The sequence below is a fragment of the Capricornis sumatraensis genome, chromosome 14 (assembly GCF_032405125.1).
Source record: "Capricornis sumatraensis isolate serow.1 chromosome 14, serow.2, whole genome shotgun sequence".
In the NCBI taxonomy this organism is placed as follows: domain Eukaryota; kingdom Metazoa; phylum Chordata; class Mammalia; order Artiodactyla; family Bovidae; genus Capricornis; species Capricornis sumatraensis.
In genome coordinates, this window is record NC_091082.1 from 80780166 (window position 1) to 80799976 (window position 19811).

At 43.2% G+C, this 19811-nt stretch overlaps 1 protein-coding gene across 1 annotated transcript in view; it reads right to left on the bottom strand.

Annotated features, from left to right (window-relative positions):
- Positions 1 to 5580: 5580 nt before the first annotated feature.
- The window catches only part of HSD11B1 (hydroxysteroid 11-beta dehydrogenase 1), a 63676-nt gene continuing 49445 nt past the window's right edge, over positions 5581 to 19811 (bottom strand). The window contains exons 6-7 of the mRNA XM_068986307.1: positions 8313 to 8456; positions 5581 to 6169 (exon numbers count right to left, since the gene is read on the bottom strand). Coding sequence (XP_068842408.1) covers positions 5952 to 6169; positions 8313 to 8456 — 362 coding nt within the window. The 3' untranslated portion in view covers positions 5581 to 5951. The remainder of the gene's footprint in view (positions 6170 to 8312; positions 8457 to 19811) is intronic.

Below are 19811 nucleotides of genomic sequence, written 5' to 3' on the forward strand. Positions count from 1 at the left end.
GCAGACTTTTTGTTGTTTCTCCTTGATGCGCCACTGTCCACGTTTTTTCCCTATGGCTTTCCAGGGGATGCAGTGCTAGCAAACGTGAAGCTGGACTCAGGAGCTCAGACACTTGGGTTCAGGCCACGACTTCATGCGAGATGCTGACACCCGGAGAGGTGAAGGATGTGGCTGTCCCTTGTCTCGGGGAGCCCTTGTTCCCTCTTCTTCTCCAGTAATGATAGAAACGAGCTGTTCTGTTTCTTTCAAGTCCTGGGAAGAGGAGCGAGGCACTGAGCTGGGCCTTTAAGAATAACTAATTCTGTCAAGAATGTGGAAAGTGAGTCAGGATGGGTGCTGAAGCCTGCTGTGCACAGCTCTTCTAAAACACATGCGGGGTGTCAGCTGGTGGCTGCAGGTTGGCCATGGTGAGAGCGTTTGCATCACTGAAGTAGGCAAGTGTTACATATCAGCCTTTCTCTCTTTCTTTTCTGGAGAGTCAGTTGTTAAGCCTTTACCAACACTCCTTTGGAAAGAGCAAAAGTTTAGTTTATTAACTACCTTAATATTGTCTCATAGCCTCTCTTGCTTTCCCCATGCCGTCTGATATATGATAAGTTGAGCAGAATCAAGAAGCAGCTGGTTTCTACTGAACACAGGCTGAAGTCTTCGTATGTCTTTGGGCCCAAGGTTTACCCTGACAGTTCAGGCTGAAGGCAAAACTAATTTTATTCCAACTTTGGCTATAAATTTGTCATCTAATCACGCCCCTGCTTGGTGTTCATCTCTTTTCTTCCTCATCAACCTCCTTCCCCAATCTACAGGGCCTGAGCTCTTGTGACCCTGGCTTCTTGCCCCATTTGTGCTGCCCACCGAAGTCCCCGATTCTGGGTCTGCAACAGCAGATCTTATGACCTCCCTTGTCTCTTGGAGCTGACAAAGGTGGCTGTATCCATATGGGTCCCATGCCCTATGCTCTTCTCACGATGTGACATGACACTCGTCTGCCGAGCTGGGGGTCTGCCTGGTCTCCGGGAGGTGGGGTGGATCACTACCAGCTTATGGTTGGTCATCACGGGTAATACCGCTTCCGCCCGGCTCTGTCTCTCGGGACAGAGATTATTGTAAAGACTGATTAAGATCACTCATGTAAAGTTTACAATTTAGTGTCTGGTATGCTCCTATGCCATGCTTTAGGAGCCCAGAGACCCCTTGTAAGAAGTCTGGGCAGCCCTGAAGCTGCTGTTCTGAGAGACATGTGAATAGGCCATGCTAAGCTAGGGACGCCGACGGAGCCCTCAGCTGTTCCGGGCTCCAGCCAGTCAGTCTTTGCAGTTCAGGCACAAGCCGCAGGTGAGATGGAGCCTGCAGATGATTCTAGCTCCAGGCCTTTGAGCCAGCCCAGCAGTGCTGAGCGGAGCAGAAGTGAGCTGTCCTCTTGGAGCCATGCCCAGACTGAAGACTCGTGAGTGAAAATGCTTCTCTGAGGAACTGGAGATGAAGGCTTCAACCTATATTTAGAGGGGGGGCACGCCTCAACCCATAACACTGCCAGCACAAGAATCACGGTCTGCTCCTCAGAGGGAAGCCATTCCTAATTTTGTCAGGTCTGAGAAGAGTGCTTCATGCAAGTTAGCCTCCTCATTCCATACACTCATGCTCACACATACATGTGCACAAACCTCCCCGTTTTATATATATATAATCTTAACATAAGTGGGATTGTGTTATACATATTTGTAAGCAACTTGTTTTGTATACTTAAGAGTATGTCTGGAAGGTCCTTCCATGTGAGTACATATAAATCATTCTTGTTATCGTGATACAGTGATTTCATAGTATTGACAGCCTGCATGCTCATTCGCTTCAGTCATGTCCAACTCTTTGCGACCCCATGGACTGTAGCTCACCAGGCTCCCCTGTCCATGGGATTATCCAAGCAAGAACACTGGAGTGGGTTGCCATGCTCTCCTCCAGGGGACCTTCCTGACCCAGGGGTTGAATCCCCATCTCCCGAGTCTCCTGCATTGGCTGGGGGATTCTTTACCACTAAGTCATCTGGGAAGCCCATTGACAGCCTATGGGTAGATATTAAAATTGTTTCTGGTGTTTTGGTTTGGGTTAGCCCTAACCACGTATGTAATTTTTGGTGACTTAAAATTTTCCTAACAGTTAGTACAGTAATTCCTTGTGGTAAAAGAATATTTTTGCTAAAAAAGTATTGCTGGGTGTTCTCCAGTTAGAGTCAGAATCCACTTTGCATGATAGATGGTGGGGCAGAAGGAGGGTGGGAGTAAGCACTCTGAGGTCAGAGTTAGGGAAGAGGTGGAGCCAGGAGGAAGCACTTTGAAAGAGACCTGGCCAGGAGGGGCCTTTTGAGTTAAATGATGCCCTCCCATTGAATGTTAACCCAGCCTTCCTTCCCTCCTCTGAAACATTGGGAAAAGATGACATTTTTCACTAATAAGTTCAGTGACAGTGGAGTTGCTTTTGGAATCCACAAAGGAATGCTGAATTTTCATGTCACTGTGGGCTAAAAGTGAGCAATGAACCTTTGGGTTCCACATACAATGTGAAAACAGTCATCCGTGCAGATATATTTTTAAGCTTATTATGAATGGAACTAAGCAGGCCAGGTCCTTTTACGTGGATCTTGTCTAATGATAAAAACTGTTTTGCTGCTGGTTGTTGTTATTGTACAGTCTCTCAGTCGTGTCTGACTCTTTGCGACCCCGTGGACTGCAGCACGCCAGGCTTCCCTGTCTATCACCATCTCCCGGAGCTTGCTCAAACTCATGTCCATTGAGTCGGTGATACTATTCAACCATCTCATCCTCTGTCATGTCATTCTCCTCCTGCCTTCAGTCTTTCCCAGCATCAGGGTCTTTTCCAGTGAGTTGGCTCTTTGCATCAGGTGGCCAAAGTATTGGAACTTAAGCTTCATCATCTGTCCTTCCGATGAATATTCAGGGTTAATTTCCTTTAGGATTGGTTAGTTTGACCTCCTTTCTGTCCAAGGGACTCTCAAGAGTCTTCTCCAGCACCACAGTTTGAAAGCATCAGTTCTTTGGCGCACAGCCTTCTTAATGGTCCAACTCTCATATCCATACATGACTACTGGAAAAACCATAGCTATGACTATACAGACCTTTGTCGGCCAAGTAATGTCTCTGCTTCTCAATATGCTGTTTATGTTTGTTGTTGCTTTTCTTCCAAGGAGCAGCGTCTTTGAATTTCATGGCTGCAGTCACCATTCACAGTGATTTTGGACTCCAAGAAAATAAAGTCTTTTCTATCACTGTTTCCATTGTTTCCCCGTCTATTTGCATGAAGTGATGGGACCAGATGGCATGATCTTTGTTTTTTGAATGTTGAGTTTTAAGCCAGCTTTTTCACTCTCCCCTTTCACCTTCATCAAGAGGCTCTTTAATTCCTTTTTGCTTTCTGCCATAAGAGTGGTGTCATCTGCGTGGCCCTTGGCTCTGGAGAGAGAGGCCAGAAATTCAAGGGGCAGGAGAGCCAGCTGAGGAGCAGAGTGAGGGTTCTTGAGAGGGTCCCTTGGGAAAGGCTCCCTGAAACAATATAGCCACTGGTTGGTGAGAAAAAGAACTGAGTTTATTGCTTACTCAGGTGAAAGGAGGTACTACCTTGATGGAGACTTGCAGCCTTTCACAATGGGAGGGCAAAATGGGGTGTTTATGAAGTATTGGAGTCTGGTTTAATGTGGGCTCTCAGTGAGGTGGTTTGATTAGAACTGGAGAAAGGTCATGATGCAAGCATTTCCTATCGGTGAGCACCATGAGGACAGAGTTCTGACATGAGGATTCCAAAGAGTCTTGAAGAGTAATAGCCTTTTGATGCTGTCTGTTGAAAAACTGAGCATTTTTAAATTGGCTTGTACCGTTTATCTTCCTGGACAGAAGTTGCTTGGAGTGGTAAAGTCATGCTGCTGAAGATGAGGAAATTGTAATGTCCAAGCTAGTGAAGACAGCAAATGATGAGGGTGTCAGTGGCTTCAGATCTCAGACCTAATCTCCCTCTCTCTCTTTTTAAAGTTTATTTATTTTTGGCTGTGCTGGATCTTTGATGTTTCCAGTTTCAGCGAGTGGGGTCTCCTCTCTAATTGTGTTGCGTGGGCTTCTCATTGTGGTGGCTTCTCTTGTGAAGCACAGGCTCGAGGCACACAGCCTTCAGTAGATGTAGCCCTCAGGCTCTAGAGTGTGGGCTCAGTAGTTGCAGTGCTTGGGCTGAGTCGCCCCAGAGCATGTAGACTCTTCCCAGACCGGGGATTGAACCTGTGTCCCCTCACTGGCAGGTGGATTCTTCGCCACTGGAGTACAGGGAAAGTCCAGACCTAATTTCTGATATCATCCCTTTTGAATTCTGGGGGAAGCCTCACATAGTAAGACATATAACCTCTACTCAAGCAAATTCTAAGTCTCAGTCAGATTTCCCCTGCTTCCTTTCCCTGGGCATAATTTAAGGAGGTCTTTTCTCTAAGAAAAGTTCAGCCATCTTCACATTCCAGATCCAGCTCCTGGTCCATGTGGCTGGCAGCTCGGTGGACTGCAATTTGTCCTGCTGCCCAGCAGTTTAGATTAAGAGGCCAGAAAAGGAAATTTACTCTACATGTTCAGGCTCATGTGTTGTGGCCCAACATCACTTCCCATGGAAACCCTACATTCGGGAGTGCTGAGTTTGTGCTGGGTATATTCCATCTATCCCTCCAAAACACTCTCCATCCTTCCCCACCTTGCTGTGTGCCTGGGTATGCTGACTTGTATGGTTTATATCAATCTGCTCTTTGCCCCTCTGTTCACTTAATTGAAAATACCAGCAGAGAATCAGAGGGAAGGTGTATTTATTTCTCCAGATCTTTCCTTTGTGGTCCTTGGTGGGCTGGTGGCATCCTGAGTATCCTAGGTCCTGTCCTGTGGCACTCTGCAAACATTTCTTACCCTCTGGGCTTTTGTAACAGTTCTTTCCTCTTGTCCCAATGGTGGGCCTGGGGTTGGAAATAACTGAAACTAACCTGGAGATGCTACATTACCTCTGTGACTTCCCTATAGCCTTGCCCACACTTTTCTCTACTAGAATTATCCAGTTTTCCACTCTGCCCTGTTGGAGGACCTGCCAATATGGGGCTTTGTGGAGTTGTTAGAGTTTCGTACCCTCTTTGGTTGTAGTCAAGTGACACCTGGCAAGTGTTGAATAGAGATTTGTTGAATGACTGTATGAGTGACATGATTTGAACTCCAACCTCTCTTCAACAAACTTCTAATATTGAGTATTCACACGTAAATTATAGATGCTTGATGCACTGTAAGTACACTGAACAGGTGTAGATTCTGTGGCTTCACGGAACCACAGGAACCTCCACTTCTCTGCGTTTGCTCTGTTTATTCATGTTCAGATGGTCTCCTTTCCAGAAGAACAGTAAGAGAGAATATAAAGAGCACCTGGAATATACAAAATGGTGAAGATGCTGTGTTCACTAAATGAAGTAGGATGATTTCTTCAACTCAAAAGCAGATAAGAGGTTCATATCACAAAATAAGAAATGTACACTAAAAGTCTCACATGTATAGGTTATAGCTTTTAATGGAATCATGCTGAATGAACTGAAGTTAAAGCCAATGCGGTGTGAATTTACAAAGTTTATGTGACCTTTAGAATTAATATTGATTAAATATAGCCTGATTACCTTTGAGGTAAACTTGATGTGACTCTCTTGTGATTATATCTATGGTTACTGTCAATTTCGCAGTGGCTGGTTCGTGGCATTCATTATGATCACCTTTCCACAAGTGTTAGAGGGATTCCTTTAAATTGTGGGATGTGCTGTGCGACTTGCAGTCCCCTGGGGGCACTCACTTATCTCTCTGGGGAGATACCTTCATGATGGAGCTCGGATAAATACCAGGCTGGCTTGTTCCAAGCTCCCTTTATGAGGCCCAGCCCTCAGGAAGTGCCTAGTTGTTTATAAATCTTTCCATATTATAGTTCTTCAAGGAGAGAAATTCCATGATCTTCCTTCCTGGATTTTTCAGCAGGAGAGAAGTCAAGATTGAATTGTCATAATAAACTTCATCTTGGCGCAGAGCTCCCCCTTTGATAATCTCCAGGGCACATTCTTCCTTTGGAGATGCTTCTGCATTGTATATCCCAGCAACTGCCTTCATGGCTGTGTCTGTAGAGTGAGAAGAGAAGACTGTGGTTATCCAAGACGAGTAGAGTCTATGTGATGGAAGGCCTGCAGACACCAGCAGCTTAGCTTTTAGGGGCTGCTGGCCAGGGGTTGCTCGGGCCCTGTCGGGAATACATGGAGAAGACTGGGTATGTTGAGGGCCTATTGGGCAAAGAGAATCTTGGTGTTCATATGGACCTTGTCTTCCTGGATGGAAATTTGTGGGGGCAACTGGAGGTTACTAGTTGAGTGATTTGAATGAATCAGACTCCTCTCTTGGGTGTTTTGGTTGGAGTGAAGGAGTAATATTGGGGAGTAGAATGAGTATAGAAGTCATATGATGGGAAGAGTCAATGAGCAAAACCAGAGTGAGGTGTGATAATGAGGACTGACTTGTAAAAGGAAGAGACAGACGGGAATCCAGGTCTTTGCTCCCTTGGCAACACCAACCACTTTCATTTGGAGGGAAACTATTGTTACCTGCTCTCTCCCCCTAGGATTTGTGTCTTTCTTGCCCAGTTTCTCTCTGTTTCTCCACCCCTTCTTGTTTCACTGTGTGTCTTTGTCTTTCTCTCTCTTTTGTTCTGTGACTACTACTCAGTGTCTTCAAAGTTTTTTAAACAAATTTATTTGGCTGTGCAGAGTGCAGGATCTTAGTTCCCTGATCAGGGATCGAACCCATGCCCCCTGCAGTGAAAGTGTGGAGTCTTAACCACCGGACTGCCAGGGAAGTCCCTTCAATAAAGTTTTTAAAATCAGACCTCTCACATATTTTAGATAAACTTGCATTTGGACTTACAGAAAAGTTTTAAAAATTGTGCAAAGTCTTCCCTTACATCTTTCAATCAAAACATCATACATAACCATTATACAACTATCAACGATCGATACGATAGAATTGGAACAGTATTACTAACTAAACTGCAGACTTAATTTTTTCACTAATGTCCTTTATATGTTCCAGGATCTTATCTAGGAGTACACTTAGTAGTAATTTTTTCTTGTTTCCTCTCTGACCTCTGACAGTTCTTTACTCTTTCCTTGTCTCTCACAGCCTTGACACTTTTGAAGAGTTCTGTTTAGTGGATCTGTGTGAAAGAAAGTGAAGTCGCTCAGTCATGTCCGACTCTTTGCGACCCTGTGGACTGTAATCCCCCAGGCTCCTCCGTCCTTGGAATTTTCCAGGCAAGGATACTTGAGTGGGTTGCCATTTCCTTCTCCAGGGGATCTTCCTGACCCAGGGATAGAAGCCGGGTCTCCTGCATTGCAGGCAGACACTTTACTGTCTGAGCCACCAGGGAAGCCACCAGGATCTGTATAAACCCCTTCAATTTGGGTTTTTTCTCCGTTGTTCTCATAATTAGAATGAGATTATGTGTTTTCGACAAGAATACCCCCCCCCAAATGATGCTGTGTCCATCTCAGCACGATGAATCAAAGGATTTGTGACATCTGTGACTTATTACTGATATGTTATTAAGGAAAAGTGAAGTCACTCAGTCGTGTCTGACTCTTCGCGACCCCATGGACTGCAGCCTACCAGGCTCCTCTGCCCATGGGATTTTCCAGGCAAGAGTACTGGAGTGGGGTGCCACTGCCTTCTCTGCGATTAAGGAAAACAAACTCATATTTAATAATCTCACATAGGAAAGTAATGGCTGTTGAGTTTTCATGAGGGACATAAGGTGTTCAGAATAGGGTCAGGTGAGGAATGTGGTGTTACTCAGCACAGTTGGCAGTCAGAATGGAGAGAAGGGTCAAAGAGCAGTCAGAGGCTCAACAGGCGACAGAACACTTCATTAAAGGGGGACTAATGTTCTTGCCTGGAGAATCCAGGGATAGAGGAGCCTGATGGGCTGCCACCTATGGGGTCGCACAGAGTCAGACACGACTGACGCGACTCAGCAGCAGCAGCAGTGTTCTTGCCTGGAGAATCCAGGGACAGAGGAGCCTGGTGGGCTGCCACCTATGGGGTCGCACAGAGTCGGACACGACTGACGCGACTCAGCAGCAGCAGTAGCAGTGCTGTCATTGGTTTTCAATGCTTGACACACGATGACGCCAGGGAGTTCAGCACCCTCTTTACCCACCATAGTAAGACAGACAGTCCATCTGTAGGCCATTTATTCCAATTTCTTGACCTTACCTGTGTCGATGAGGCCAAGAATACAGAGGGTGATTGACACGTTGACCTTGGTCGCCTCATATTCCGTCCTGAGAGAGGAGAAGAACCCATCCAGAGCAAACTTGCTTGCAGAATAGGCAGCAGCAAGTGGACAAGCTATTTTCCCTGAATGATACAAAAGTGGGTTAACATGGTCATCCATTGCAGCTCCGACAAAGCTGATCTGTGCTTTATCTGTAGCAGGCTTTGTAACCTCCATGAAGTGCTTCTACCCTTAGTTTCTCTCTACTCCCCAAAGAGATTATCCTGCTGTGCTGAATTTCAGAAAGAAACATGATGGTATCAAAGAAACTCCCCTTGATGGATTGGGATATGGAGTAGAGTGGGCTGCAGGAAAACTTTCAATGAAGAGGGATTAGTTAGATTTTTAGTAAAGGTGGTAAATAAATAGGATTGCAAAAGAGCCATGCAATTTCACACCTGGTAACTCTTCAACCTTTGACCCAAGAGCACTGGAAAGCAAGTGTTTGGCAAGAGCTGTCTACCAGCACAGAGACCTGTCACTGGTCTTGCTATGCAAGGGGAATGAAAACTCCTGTCTTTATTTTATACTCCAAATTACTTTTCTTACTTTCATCAGCCTGGTTAATTCTTAGTTAGTTCTCAGTATTTTGGAGGATATGTGGGCATATGCCCAATCAGTTCAGTTCAGTTGTACAGCCATGTCTAACTCTTTGCGACACCATAGACTGCAGCATGCCAGGCCTCCCTGTCCATCCCCAACTCCTGGAGTCCACCCAATCCCATATCCATTGAGTCGGTGATGCCATCCAACCATCTAATCCTCTGTCATCCCCTCTCCTCCCACCTTCAGTCTTTCCCAGCATCAGGGTCTTTTCCAAGCAGTCAGTTCTTCACATCAGGTGGCCAAAGTATTGGAGTTTCAGCTTCAGCATCAGTTCTTCCAATGAAGATTCAGGACTGATTTCTTTTAGGATGGACTGGTTGGATCTCCTTTCAGTCCAGGGAACTCTCAAGAGTCTTCTCCAACACCACAGTTCAAAAGCACCAATTCTTTGGCACTCAGCTTTCTTTATAGTCCAATTCTCACATCCATACATGACTACTGAGAAAACCATAGCTTTGACTAGACGGACCTTTGTTGACAAAATAATGTCTCTGCTTTTTAATATGCTGTCTAGGTTGGTCATAACTTTCCTTCCAAGGAGTAAGTGTCTTTTAATTTCATGGATGCAATCACCATCTGCAGTGATTTTGGAGCCCCCCAAAATAAAGTTGGTCACTGTTTCCATTGTTTCCCCATCTATTTGCCATGAAGTGATGGGACTGGATGCCATGATCTTAGTTTTCTGAATGTTGAACTTTAAGCCAACTTTTTCACTCCTCTTTCACTTTCATCAAGAGGCTCTTTAGTTCTTTGATTTCTGCCGTAAGTGTGGTATCATCTGCATATCTGAGGTTATTGATATTTCTCCCAGCAGTCTTGATTCCAGTTTGTGCTTCATCCCGTCCAGCATTTCTCATGATGTACTCTGCATATAAGTTAAATAAGCAGAGTGACAATATACAGCCTTGAAGTACTCCTTTTCCTATTTGGAACCAGTCTGTTGTTCCATGTCCAGTTCTAACTGCTGCTTCTTGACCTGCATACAGATTTCTCAGGAGAAAGGTCAGATGGTCTGGTATTCCCATCTCTTTAAGAATTTTTCACAGTTTGTTGTGATCCACACAGTCAAAGGCTTTGGCATGGTCAATAAAGGAGAAATAGATGTTTTTCTGGAACTGTCTCGCTTTTTCAATGATCCAATGAATGTTGGCAGTTTGATCTCTGGTTCCTCTGACTTTCCTAAAACCAGCTTGAACATCTGGAATTTCCTGGTTCATGTACTATTGAAGACTGGCTTGGAGAATTTTGAGCATTACTTTCTAGCGTGTGAAATGAGTGCAATTGTGCAGTAGTTTGAGCATTCTTTGGCATTGCCTTTCTTTGGGATTGGAATGAAAACTGACCTTTTCCAGTCCTGTGGCCACTGCTGAGTTTTCCAAATTTGCTGGCATATTGAGTGCAGCACTTTCACAGTATCATCTTTTAAGATTTGAACTAGCTCAACTGGAATTCTATCACCTCCACTAGCTTTGTTTGTAGTGATGCTTCCTAAGGCCCACTTGACTTCACATTCCAGCATGTCTGGCTCTAGATGAGTGATCACACCATTGTGATTATCTTGGTCATGAACATCTTTTTGGTATACTTCTTCTGTGTATTCTTGCCACCTCTTCTTAATATCTTCTGCTTCTGTTAGGTCCATACCATTTCTGTCCTTTATTGAACCCATCTTTGCATGAAATATTCCCTTGGTATCTCTAATTTTCTTGAAGAGATCTCTAGTCTTTCCCATTCCATTGTTTTCCTCTATTTCTTTGCATTGATCACTGAGGATGCTTTCTTATCTCTGCTTGCTATTCTTTGGAACTCTGAATTCAAATGGGTATATCTTTCCTTTTCTCTTTTGCTTTTCATTTATCTTCTTTTCACAGCTATTTGTACGGCCTCCTCAGACAGCCATTTTGCTTGTTTGCATTTCTTTTCCATGGGGATGGTCTTGATCCCTGTCTCCTGTACAATGTCACGAACCTCATTCCATAGCTCTTCAGGCACTCTGTCTATCAGATCTAGTCCCTTAAATCTATTTGTGACTTCCACTGTATAATAGTAAGGGATTTGATTTAGGTCTACCTGAATGGTCTAGTGGTTTTCTAATTGGCTTTCTTCAATTTAAGTCTGAATTTGGCAATAATGAGTTCATGATCTGAGCCACAGTCAGCTCCCAGTCTTGTTTTTGCTAACTGTATAGAGCTTCTCCACCTTTGGCTGCAAAGAATATAATCAATCTGATTTCGGTGTTGACCTTCTGGTGATGTCCATGTGTAGAGTCTTCTCTTGTATTGTTGGAACAGAGTGTTTCCTTTGAACACACCCCCCTTGGCAAAACTCTAGTAGCCTTTGTCCTGCTTCATTCTGTACTCCAAGGCCAAATTTGCCTGTTATTCCACATGTTTCTTGACTTCCTACTTTTGCATTCCAGTCCCCTATAAGGAAAAGGATATCTTTTCAGGGTGTTAATTCTAGAAGTTCTTGTAGGTCTTCATAGAACTGTTCAACTTCAGCTTCTTCAGCATTGCTGGTCGGGTCATAGACTTGGATTACTGTGATATTGAATGGTTTGCCTTGGAAATGAACAGAAATCATGCTGTCATTTCTGAGATTGCATCCATGTACTGCATTTTGGACTCCTTTGTTTACTATGATGGCTACTCCATTTCTTCTGAGAGATTCCTGCCCGCAGTAGTAGATATAATGGTCATCTGAGTTAAATTCACCCATCCCAGTCCATTTCAGTTCACTGATTCCTAGAATGTCGACGTTCACTCTTGCCATCTCCTGTTTGACCACTTCCAATTTGCCTTGATTCATGGACCTGACATTCCAGGTTCCTATGCAATATTGCTCTTTACAGCATCAGACCTTGCTTCTATCACCAGTCCCATCTACAGGTGTTGTTTTTGCTTTGGTTCCATCTCCTCATTCTTTCTGGAGTTATTTCTCCACTGATCTCCAGTAGCATATTGGGCACCTGCTGACCTGGGGAGTCCATCTTTCAGTGTCCTATCTTTTTGCCTTTTCATACTGTTCATGGGGTTCTCAAGGCAAGAATACTGAAGTGGTATGCCATTCCCTTCTCCAGTGGACCACATTCTGTCAGACCTCTCCACCATGACCCGTCTATCTTGGGTGGCCCTACATGGCATGGCTCATAGTTTCATTGAGTTAGACAAGGCTGTGGCCCATGTGATCAGATTGGTTAGTTTCCTGTGATTGGTTTTTAGTCTGTATGCCCGATAGCATAACTTACTCATCATACCTTTTCTAAGAGGAGAGAGTAGAGGTGTCCTGAGACCCTTGAGCATTGTTATAATGAAAAGTGAAAGTGAAAGTTGTTCAGTCATGTCCAACTCTTTGCGACTTCATGGACTATGCAATCCATGTAATGTCTAGGCCAGAATACTGGAGTGTGTAGCCTTTCCCTTCTCCAGGGGATCTTCCCAACCCAGAGATCGAACCCAGGTCTCCTGCATTGCAGGCAGATTCTTTACCAGCTGAACTACAAGGGAAGCCCAAGAATACTGGAGTGGATAGCCTACCCTTCTCCAGTGGATCTTCCCGACCCAGGAATCAACCCAGGGTCTCCCGTATTACAGATGGATTCTTTAGCAACTGAGCCATCAGGGAAGCCCATTGTTATAACAGCTACTTTAAAATCCTTGTCTGCTAATTCTAAAATCTGAGTCATTTTAGTATTGATCTCCATTGATTGCCTTTCCTCTTGAATATGGGTCACATATTGTATTCTTGTATGTGCAGTGACTTTTCATTGTATCCTTGATATTGTTAGAACCTTGGGATTCTGTCATATTCTTCCAAGGAGTATGATTTTTATTTTTATGGTGGGTGGTTAATTTGGCTTCCCTGGTGGCACAGATGGTGAAGAATCTGTCTGCAATGTGGGCTTGATCCCTGGGTCGGGAAGAGTCCCTGGAGAAGGGAATGGCTACCCAGTTCAATATTCTTGTCTGGAGAATTCCATGGACAGAGGAACCTGGTGGGCTACAGTCCATGGGGTCGCAAAGAGTTGGATACGACTGAGTCACTAACACTCACTTGGCTGACACTCTGGTCTCTTGCAGTAGGTGCCAAGTGAAATCCCTGTTTAATTACTTGAATCTCAACTGAGCTTCTTGATGTCTACACTGCCCTGTGAGTATTTCAGGGGATGAGCAGAGATTCGAGAAAAGTTTATATACGGGACTTGGCTCTTCTACTGTGGCTCTTTTCTTTCTGGGATGTCTTCCTTTACTTTCCACCTGCTACAGAAACCCCAAACTGTTCCTTTTGCTTCTACAAGGTAGTAAGATGGCAGATTTCTGGCCTAAAAATGGCACCGATTGGGACCTTCTCTTGAGCATAAGCCACAAAATTGGGACCATCACCCAGTGTCATTTCCCTCTTTCAAGTACCAACAGCTCTCCAGTTTCTGTCTTTTTCTCCTTCTCTTCAGTGCTCTCAATGGTTGTTTTCTATATTTTTTCCAAGTTTGCTATCTGGGGAAGGTTGGTCTATTAGGTATGGCCCTGCTATTATAGTTAGAGAATTTCCCTGCAGTGCAGGAGACCTGGGTTCGATTCCTGGGTCAGGAAGATGCCTTGGAGAAGGAAATGGCAACCCACTCCAGTATTCTTGCTGGAGAAGGAAATGGCAACCCACTTCAGGATCTGCCTGGAAAATCCTATGGACAGAGAAACCTGGCAGTCTACAGATCACGGGGTTGCAAGAGTCAGACACGACTTAGAGACTAAACTACCACCACTGTTATTATTGGAATTGGAAACTCTGTGTGTTTTTAAAAATAATAAAGTTGCATTCCAAATCAATAAAGATGTTGAGAAAGTTGGTTAACTAACTGGAAAAAAGATTGTCAACTCCTTGTTTCTTATCATATATCAAAAAATGATACCTGGAAAATTATGGCAAATGATGTTGCCATGTCCATTTCCCTTTCTTTAATAAAAGAATCTAATTTTATTCAGGATAGCAATGTGTTGAGATAAAAATATTTACTTCCTCAAGATTCCCTTGCGCTTTTGGGTAGTCATGTGATCTAGACCTGGCCGGTGAGAAATCGAGCAGATGGGTCTCCAGGAAAGGTATCGATTACCTGATAAAATAGATAGATTCAAGTGGCATGCAGCTTTTATGTTTTGCCCTTTCTCCTTTCTAAGTAGACTACAGATTTGATGCCTAGAATTACAGTAGTCCTTTATGAACTTGAGGAAATGCTGTATATTAATTATGTAATTAAGGATTATAGTACAAAAATGTGGAATGAGCTTAGAGTTTTGAAGATCTAGTACATCCAAAAAAACAGTTCTGGACTACTTATTGCCCAAGAGAAAGGAAACCTTCAGTTCAGTTCAGTTCAGTCGCTCAGTTGTGTCCGACTCTTTGCGACCCCATGAATTGCAGCTCGCCAGGCCTCCCTGTCCATCACCAACTCCTGGAGTTCACTCAGACTCACATTTAGTGTTAAGTCATTGTAAATCGAGTTGTGTTACATGTACAGCAGAATGCATATCCTGACTGATTAAAAATTTAATCATAGAAAGAGGATAATAGAGGCAAATACTTATCAGATTCTTATTTATGAAAAATCATTCTAGCATAAAAGTTAAAAAATGTTAAGGCCAAGAATATTTGATTATAGAAAATATAAAATTTCTGTGTGTCAAAATGATAACAATAATAATTTCACTATAAAGGTAAAGGGTAAAATGATAAACTAGAAAATCATTTTCAACATATTAGGCAGACAAAAGCTTAATATCCTCAACCTTTAATGTATAACAAACCCTTAAAAATGCAAAAATACAAACAAATCTCTGTAGGGAACCACTCCATCCTCAGTCCTCAGTCATGAGCTTTGGGCTGAGATAACTGTGCAGTCAAGTTCTAGGAATGGGTGTGTGATACAGGATGTGCAGTTTCTGATACCACTGGGTTACTGACTAGTCTAAGGCTGAACCAAAGCAAGACCCAAGCAGAGCTTCAAGATAGGTTGTTGCCAAACCAGAGTTTAGTTTCCTTTTCTTCCTCTGTGTCAGAACCCCAGATGAATTTATGTTTCTACCTGTTGCAGAAACTGTAGTATTGTCTCCATATATCTTCTGCCCCTCTTCCTTAGTGGTAGAATCCAAGATTTATAGCTGGGCTCACAGTTATCTGGAACCAAGTCCACATTTCTCAGCTTCTCTCAGCCAGCTGTTGCCAAATGACTCAGTGCTGTCCAATAATTTGTACACAGAAGCATGTCATGTGATTTCTGGGATACATCCTTAAAGGAAGAAATCAGTCTCTCCCCTCTCAATCCTTCCTCCTTCTTGATTCCTCGAGAAGGAGGTTGTGACTGTTGGCTGTGACTCCAGAACTATCATGGATCATGAAGTAGAAGCCTCATGTTGAGAATGGCAGAGCATTTAGAGAAAAGGAAGGAACCTGGTTGACCATGAGCTGCCATCCTAGCCCTATATTGCTTACCTCCAGACTTGATCTACCTTTTAAACTTGTTACATCCACTATTATTTTAGGTTTTCTGTGTCAGAGAGCTGCACTTCTCTGTTGAGAGTCCCTGTCGCTTTTATGTAGCCCATGTGCCAAAGGGAAGCCGATACTATCTCTAAATCTAGGGGTGGCTCATATGATTTATTTAATACCATCCTCCCTGCCCACAGTTGATACAGGAGTGGACATAGGCCCCATTTGGGGCCAGTGAGGCTTGAGGGGAATTTTGTTGGAGTGTCTGGGAAAGTTCTTTGTCCTTTTAGGAGAGTTTCTTTTTTTTTTTTTTTTTCAGCTCTACTCTGCTAAAATTTTTTTTTTTTTTAAATTTTAAAATCTTTAATTCTTACATGTGTTGGAGAGTTTCTTAAAGTAGAAATCCTGTTTCTCTTCGCTGGATGTTTTTGTGTGTGGCTGAAATTGCTTCAGCTATCTCATGATCAGCCTGAGGGTGAAGCTGCACGTGGAAGAGAACAGAGCCAAGAGAGTCACAGGGACACTGAACTTGAGCCAAGTCAACTGTGAAGCCTGCCCTGCATCTGGACTTCCAGTCACGTCAATAATTTTCCTTATTGTTTAAGCCAAAAATAGATCCAACTTGCTTACAAGAATAGCATAATGGCTAAAAGTATGAGCTCTAGAGTGAGATGACTGGGGTGTGAAATCCCAAGCATACCATTTCTTAGCTATAATATGTGGATGATAACATTACTAAGCTGAAGTAATCCATGTATTAGATTTAGCACAAGCTGACACATAGAGAACACTTAGAAATGCCATTATTAGTAGTATTTTAAATTGGTGAGAAAAGTGTAAGCTATTCAAAAAACCATGTGAGAATGAATAGCTAGCTACTTAAAGAAAAGAAAAATGCCATTCTAATAAACAGATTCAAATTATATTAGGCAGTACTTTGTGGAAACTAAAAGAATACAGTATGGGTGAATATATAATCTCAAGATGAGATACTTTTAAAGCATGAACTCAAAGGCATATACTCTAAAGGAAGAGATAAAGAGATCTGAATATATGAGATTTAAACAGTGGTAGTATACTAGAAATGCTCACCACTGCTTTCCTACACGGATCCCCTTCGAAAAGGATTTGCATTTCCATCCACAGAAGATCAGGCCAGTGGTGGTTACTGTGCACAATGGCTTGAACACACATCATGTCTCTCTCAAGGAACTGAAACAAGCAACTCTAGGATTCTAATTAGCTGCTGTGGACTTTGAACTAAAACTTTATATAAGACTGGGACTTGAGTAAACATTTACAGTCATGGAAAGGGCTAAGTAAACAGACAAAATAGGCAGCCACAGGGAGGAGACAAAGCAAATGAGCATTGAAATTGGAGCTAAATAAGAGCTAAAGTTTATCTAGCTCTTATGTATAATTTAAAGTCTCAAGGCTAAGTCATTGCCTACAGTTGCAGAGTTGGAGAACTAGAATTCAAGTCAGAATTCAAATTTGATTCTAGTGGCTCACACACATATGGCATATTTGCTCTATAGAAGTCATTGTTCTTTATATGAGTGTTTCTTAGGAGCCACGTGTCAAATCCAACCTTTCCTGGAGTGGGTGAAGATTCTCTCTACTTGACAGTTAAGCCCACAAATAGGCAGAATTTATGAAAAGCAGAAGTATTTGCACTTTTAAGCTGACAGCTGCTGTGAAAGTGCTGCACTTAATATGCCAGCAAATTTGGAAAACTCAGCAGTGGCCACTGGACTGGAAAAGGTCAGTTTTCATTCCAGTCCCAAAGAAAGACAGTGCCAAAGAATGTTCAAATTACCACACAATTGCACTCATTTCACATGCTAGCAAAGTAATGCTCAAAATTCTCCAAGCTAGGCTTCAACAGTACATGAACAGAGAACTCCCAGATGTTCAAGCTGGCTTTAGAAAAGGCAGAGGAACCAGAGATCAAATTGCCAACATCCACTGGGTCATAGAAAAAGCAAGAGAATTCCAGAAAAACATCTACTTCTGCTTCATTGACTACGCTAAAGCCTTTGACTGTGTGGATCACAACAAACTGTGGAAAATTCTTAAAGAGAAATACCAGACCACCTTACCTGCCTCCTGAGAAACGTGTATGCAGGTCAAGAAGCAACAGTTCAAACTGGACGTGGAACAACAGACCGGTTCCAAATTGGGGAAGGAGTACGTCAGGGCTGTATATCATCACCCTGCTTATTTAACTTCTATGCAGAGTACATCATGCATATTGCCAGGCTGGATGAAGCACAAACTGGAATTAAAACTGCCAGGAGAAATAGCAATAACTTCAGATATGCAGATGACACCACCCTTCTGGCAGAAAGTGAAGAGGAATTAAAGATCCTCTTGATGAAGGTGAAAGAGGAGAGTGAAAAAGCTGGCTTAAAACTCAACATTCAAAAAATGATGAGCATGGCATCTGGTCCCATCATTTCATGCAAATAGATGGAGAAACAATGGAAACAGTGACGGACGTTATTTTCTTGGGCTCCAAAATCATTGCAGATGGTGATTGCAGCCATGAAATTAAAAGACGCTTGCTTCTTGGAAGAAAAGCTATGACAAACCTAGACAGCCTATTAAAAAGCAGAGGCATTACTTTTCTGACAAAGGTCCATATTGTCAAAGCTTTGGTTTTTCCATTAGTCATGTATGGATGTGAGAGTTGGACCATAAAGAAGGCTGAGCGCTGAAAAATTGATGCTTTTGAACTGTGGTGTTGAAGACTTTTGAGAGTCCCTTGGACTGAAAGGAGATCCAGCCTGTCATTCCTAAAGGAAATCAGCTCTGAATATTCACTGGAAGGACTGATGCTGAAATTGAAGCTCCAATACTTTGGCCACCTGATGGGAAGAACTGACTCATTGGAAAAGACCCTGATGCTGGGAAAGATTGAGGGCAGGAGGAAAAGCGGATGACAGAGGATGAGATGGTTGGATGGCATCACTGACTTGATGGACATGAGTTTGAGCAAGCTCTGGGAGGTGGTGAAGGACAGGGAAGCCTGTTGGGCTGCAGTCACGGGGTTCCAAAGAGTCGGACAGGACTGAGTGACCAAACAATAACAGCAAAGCTGGCAGGTGAGGGTACCCGTAAACAGACAGGGCTAGTTACTCCCGGGCTTTTTGTGTTGGTTTCCCAGTACTGCCATAACAAATTTACAGAAACTTGGAGGCCGAGACAACAGTTTATTCTCTCATAGCTCTGGAGGTTACCAAGGTATCAGCAGGGCCACATTGCCTCCAAAGGCTTCTGTGAAGAACCCTTTCTTGTCTCATCACGGTTCCAGCGTCTGCTCCTCACCATTGCTGTTCCTCGGCTTGTAGGTACACACTCCAGTCTCTGCCTCCATCTTCACAAATTTGGGTGTGTCTTTTGCTCATTCTATTAAGCCACTTTTCCCTGGATTTAGACTCATCCGGATAGTCTGGGATGACCTCATCTGAGATCCTTAATCACATCTGCAAAGATCTGTTTTTCATATAAGCTCACATTCACAGGTTCCACGATAATGTTTGCGGGTGGGGGGTGGGGTTTACCTTTTGGCCCTTATACTCTTCTAGATGATAATAAAGATATTGACTGTGGCATTTCTTAATGTATCTGTCCAGGTAGCAACAGAAATGCAGAAGGAAGGGACCATGTGAACATATAGTCTGCATTCTTGTAGCAGAGATATTTGTCCCACTAATGGAGCTCAGTGTATCCCCTTTTCTAGTCTTTTTCTACAAAATGAGTTAATTAATTAGGTTTCACTGTGTTAGATGTTCATTGCTCTGCACGGGTTTTCTTTAGGTGGCAGCCAGTGGGGGCTACTCTTGCAGTGCCTGTCAGCAGAGCATGGGCCGGAGAGTTCAGCTCAGTAGTTGGGATGCAGAGGCTTAGTTGCTCCGCAGCGTGTGGGACCTTCCCGGACCAAGGATCAAACCTGTGTCTCCTGCATTGGCAGGGGGATTCTTAACCACTCGACCACCAGGGAAGTCCCCACTTTCTATTCTCGATTATGACTTAGGTAATGCTCAAAGTACAAAAAAGGATTCTAAATTCTTTTGAAGGAGAAAGGGAGACAGATTTTATTATTATTATTATTTTATTGTTGTTGTTCCTAAAGGGAAAGAAGAAAAAAGGAGAGGGATAGGGAAGGAGCCAGATGTGGCAGAAGAGTTTTGAAAAATTCATCAAAAAGACATATAGTTTCAAAAAACAGTTTAAGAGGTGAAGGAAAATACTGAATTGACATACAGACGACCAACAGGCATGTGAAAAATGCTCAACATTGCTAATTTTTAGAGACATGCATATCAAAAGTATAATGAGGTATCATT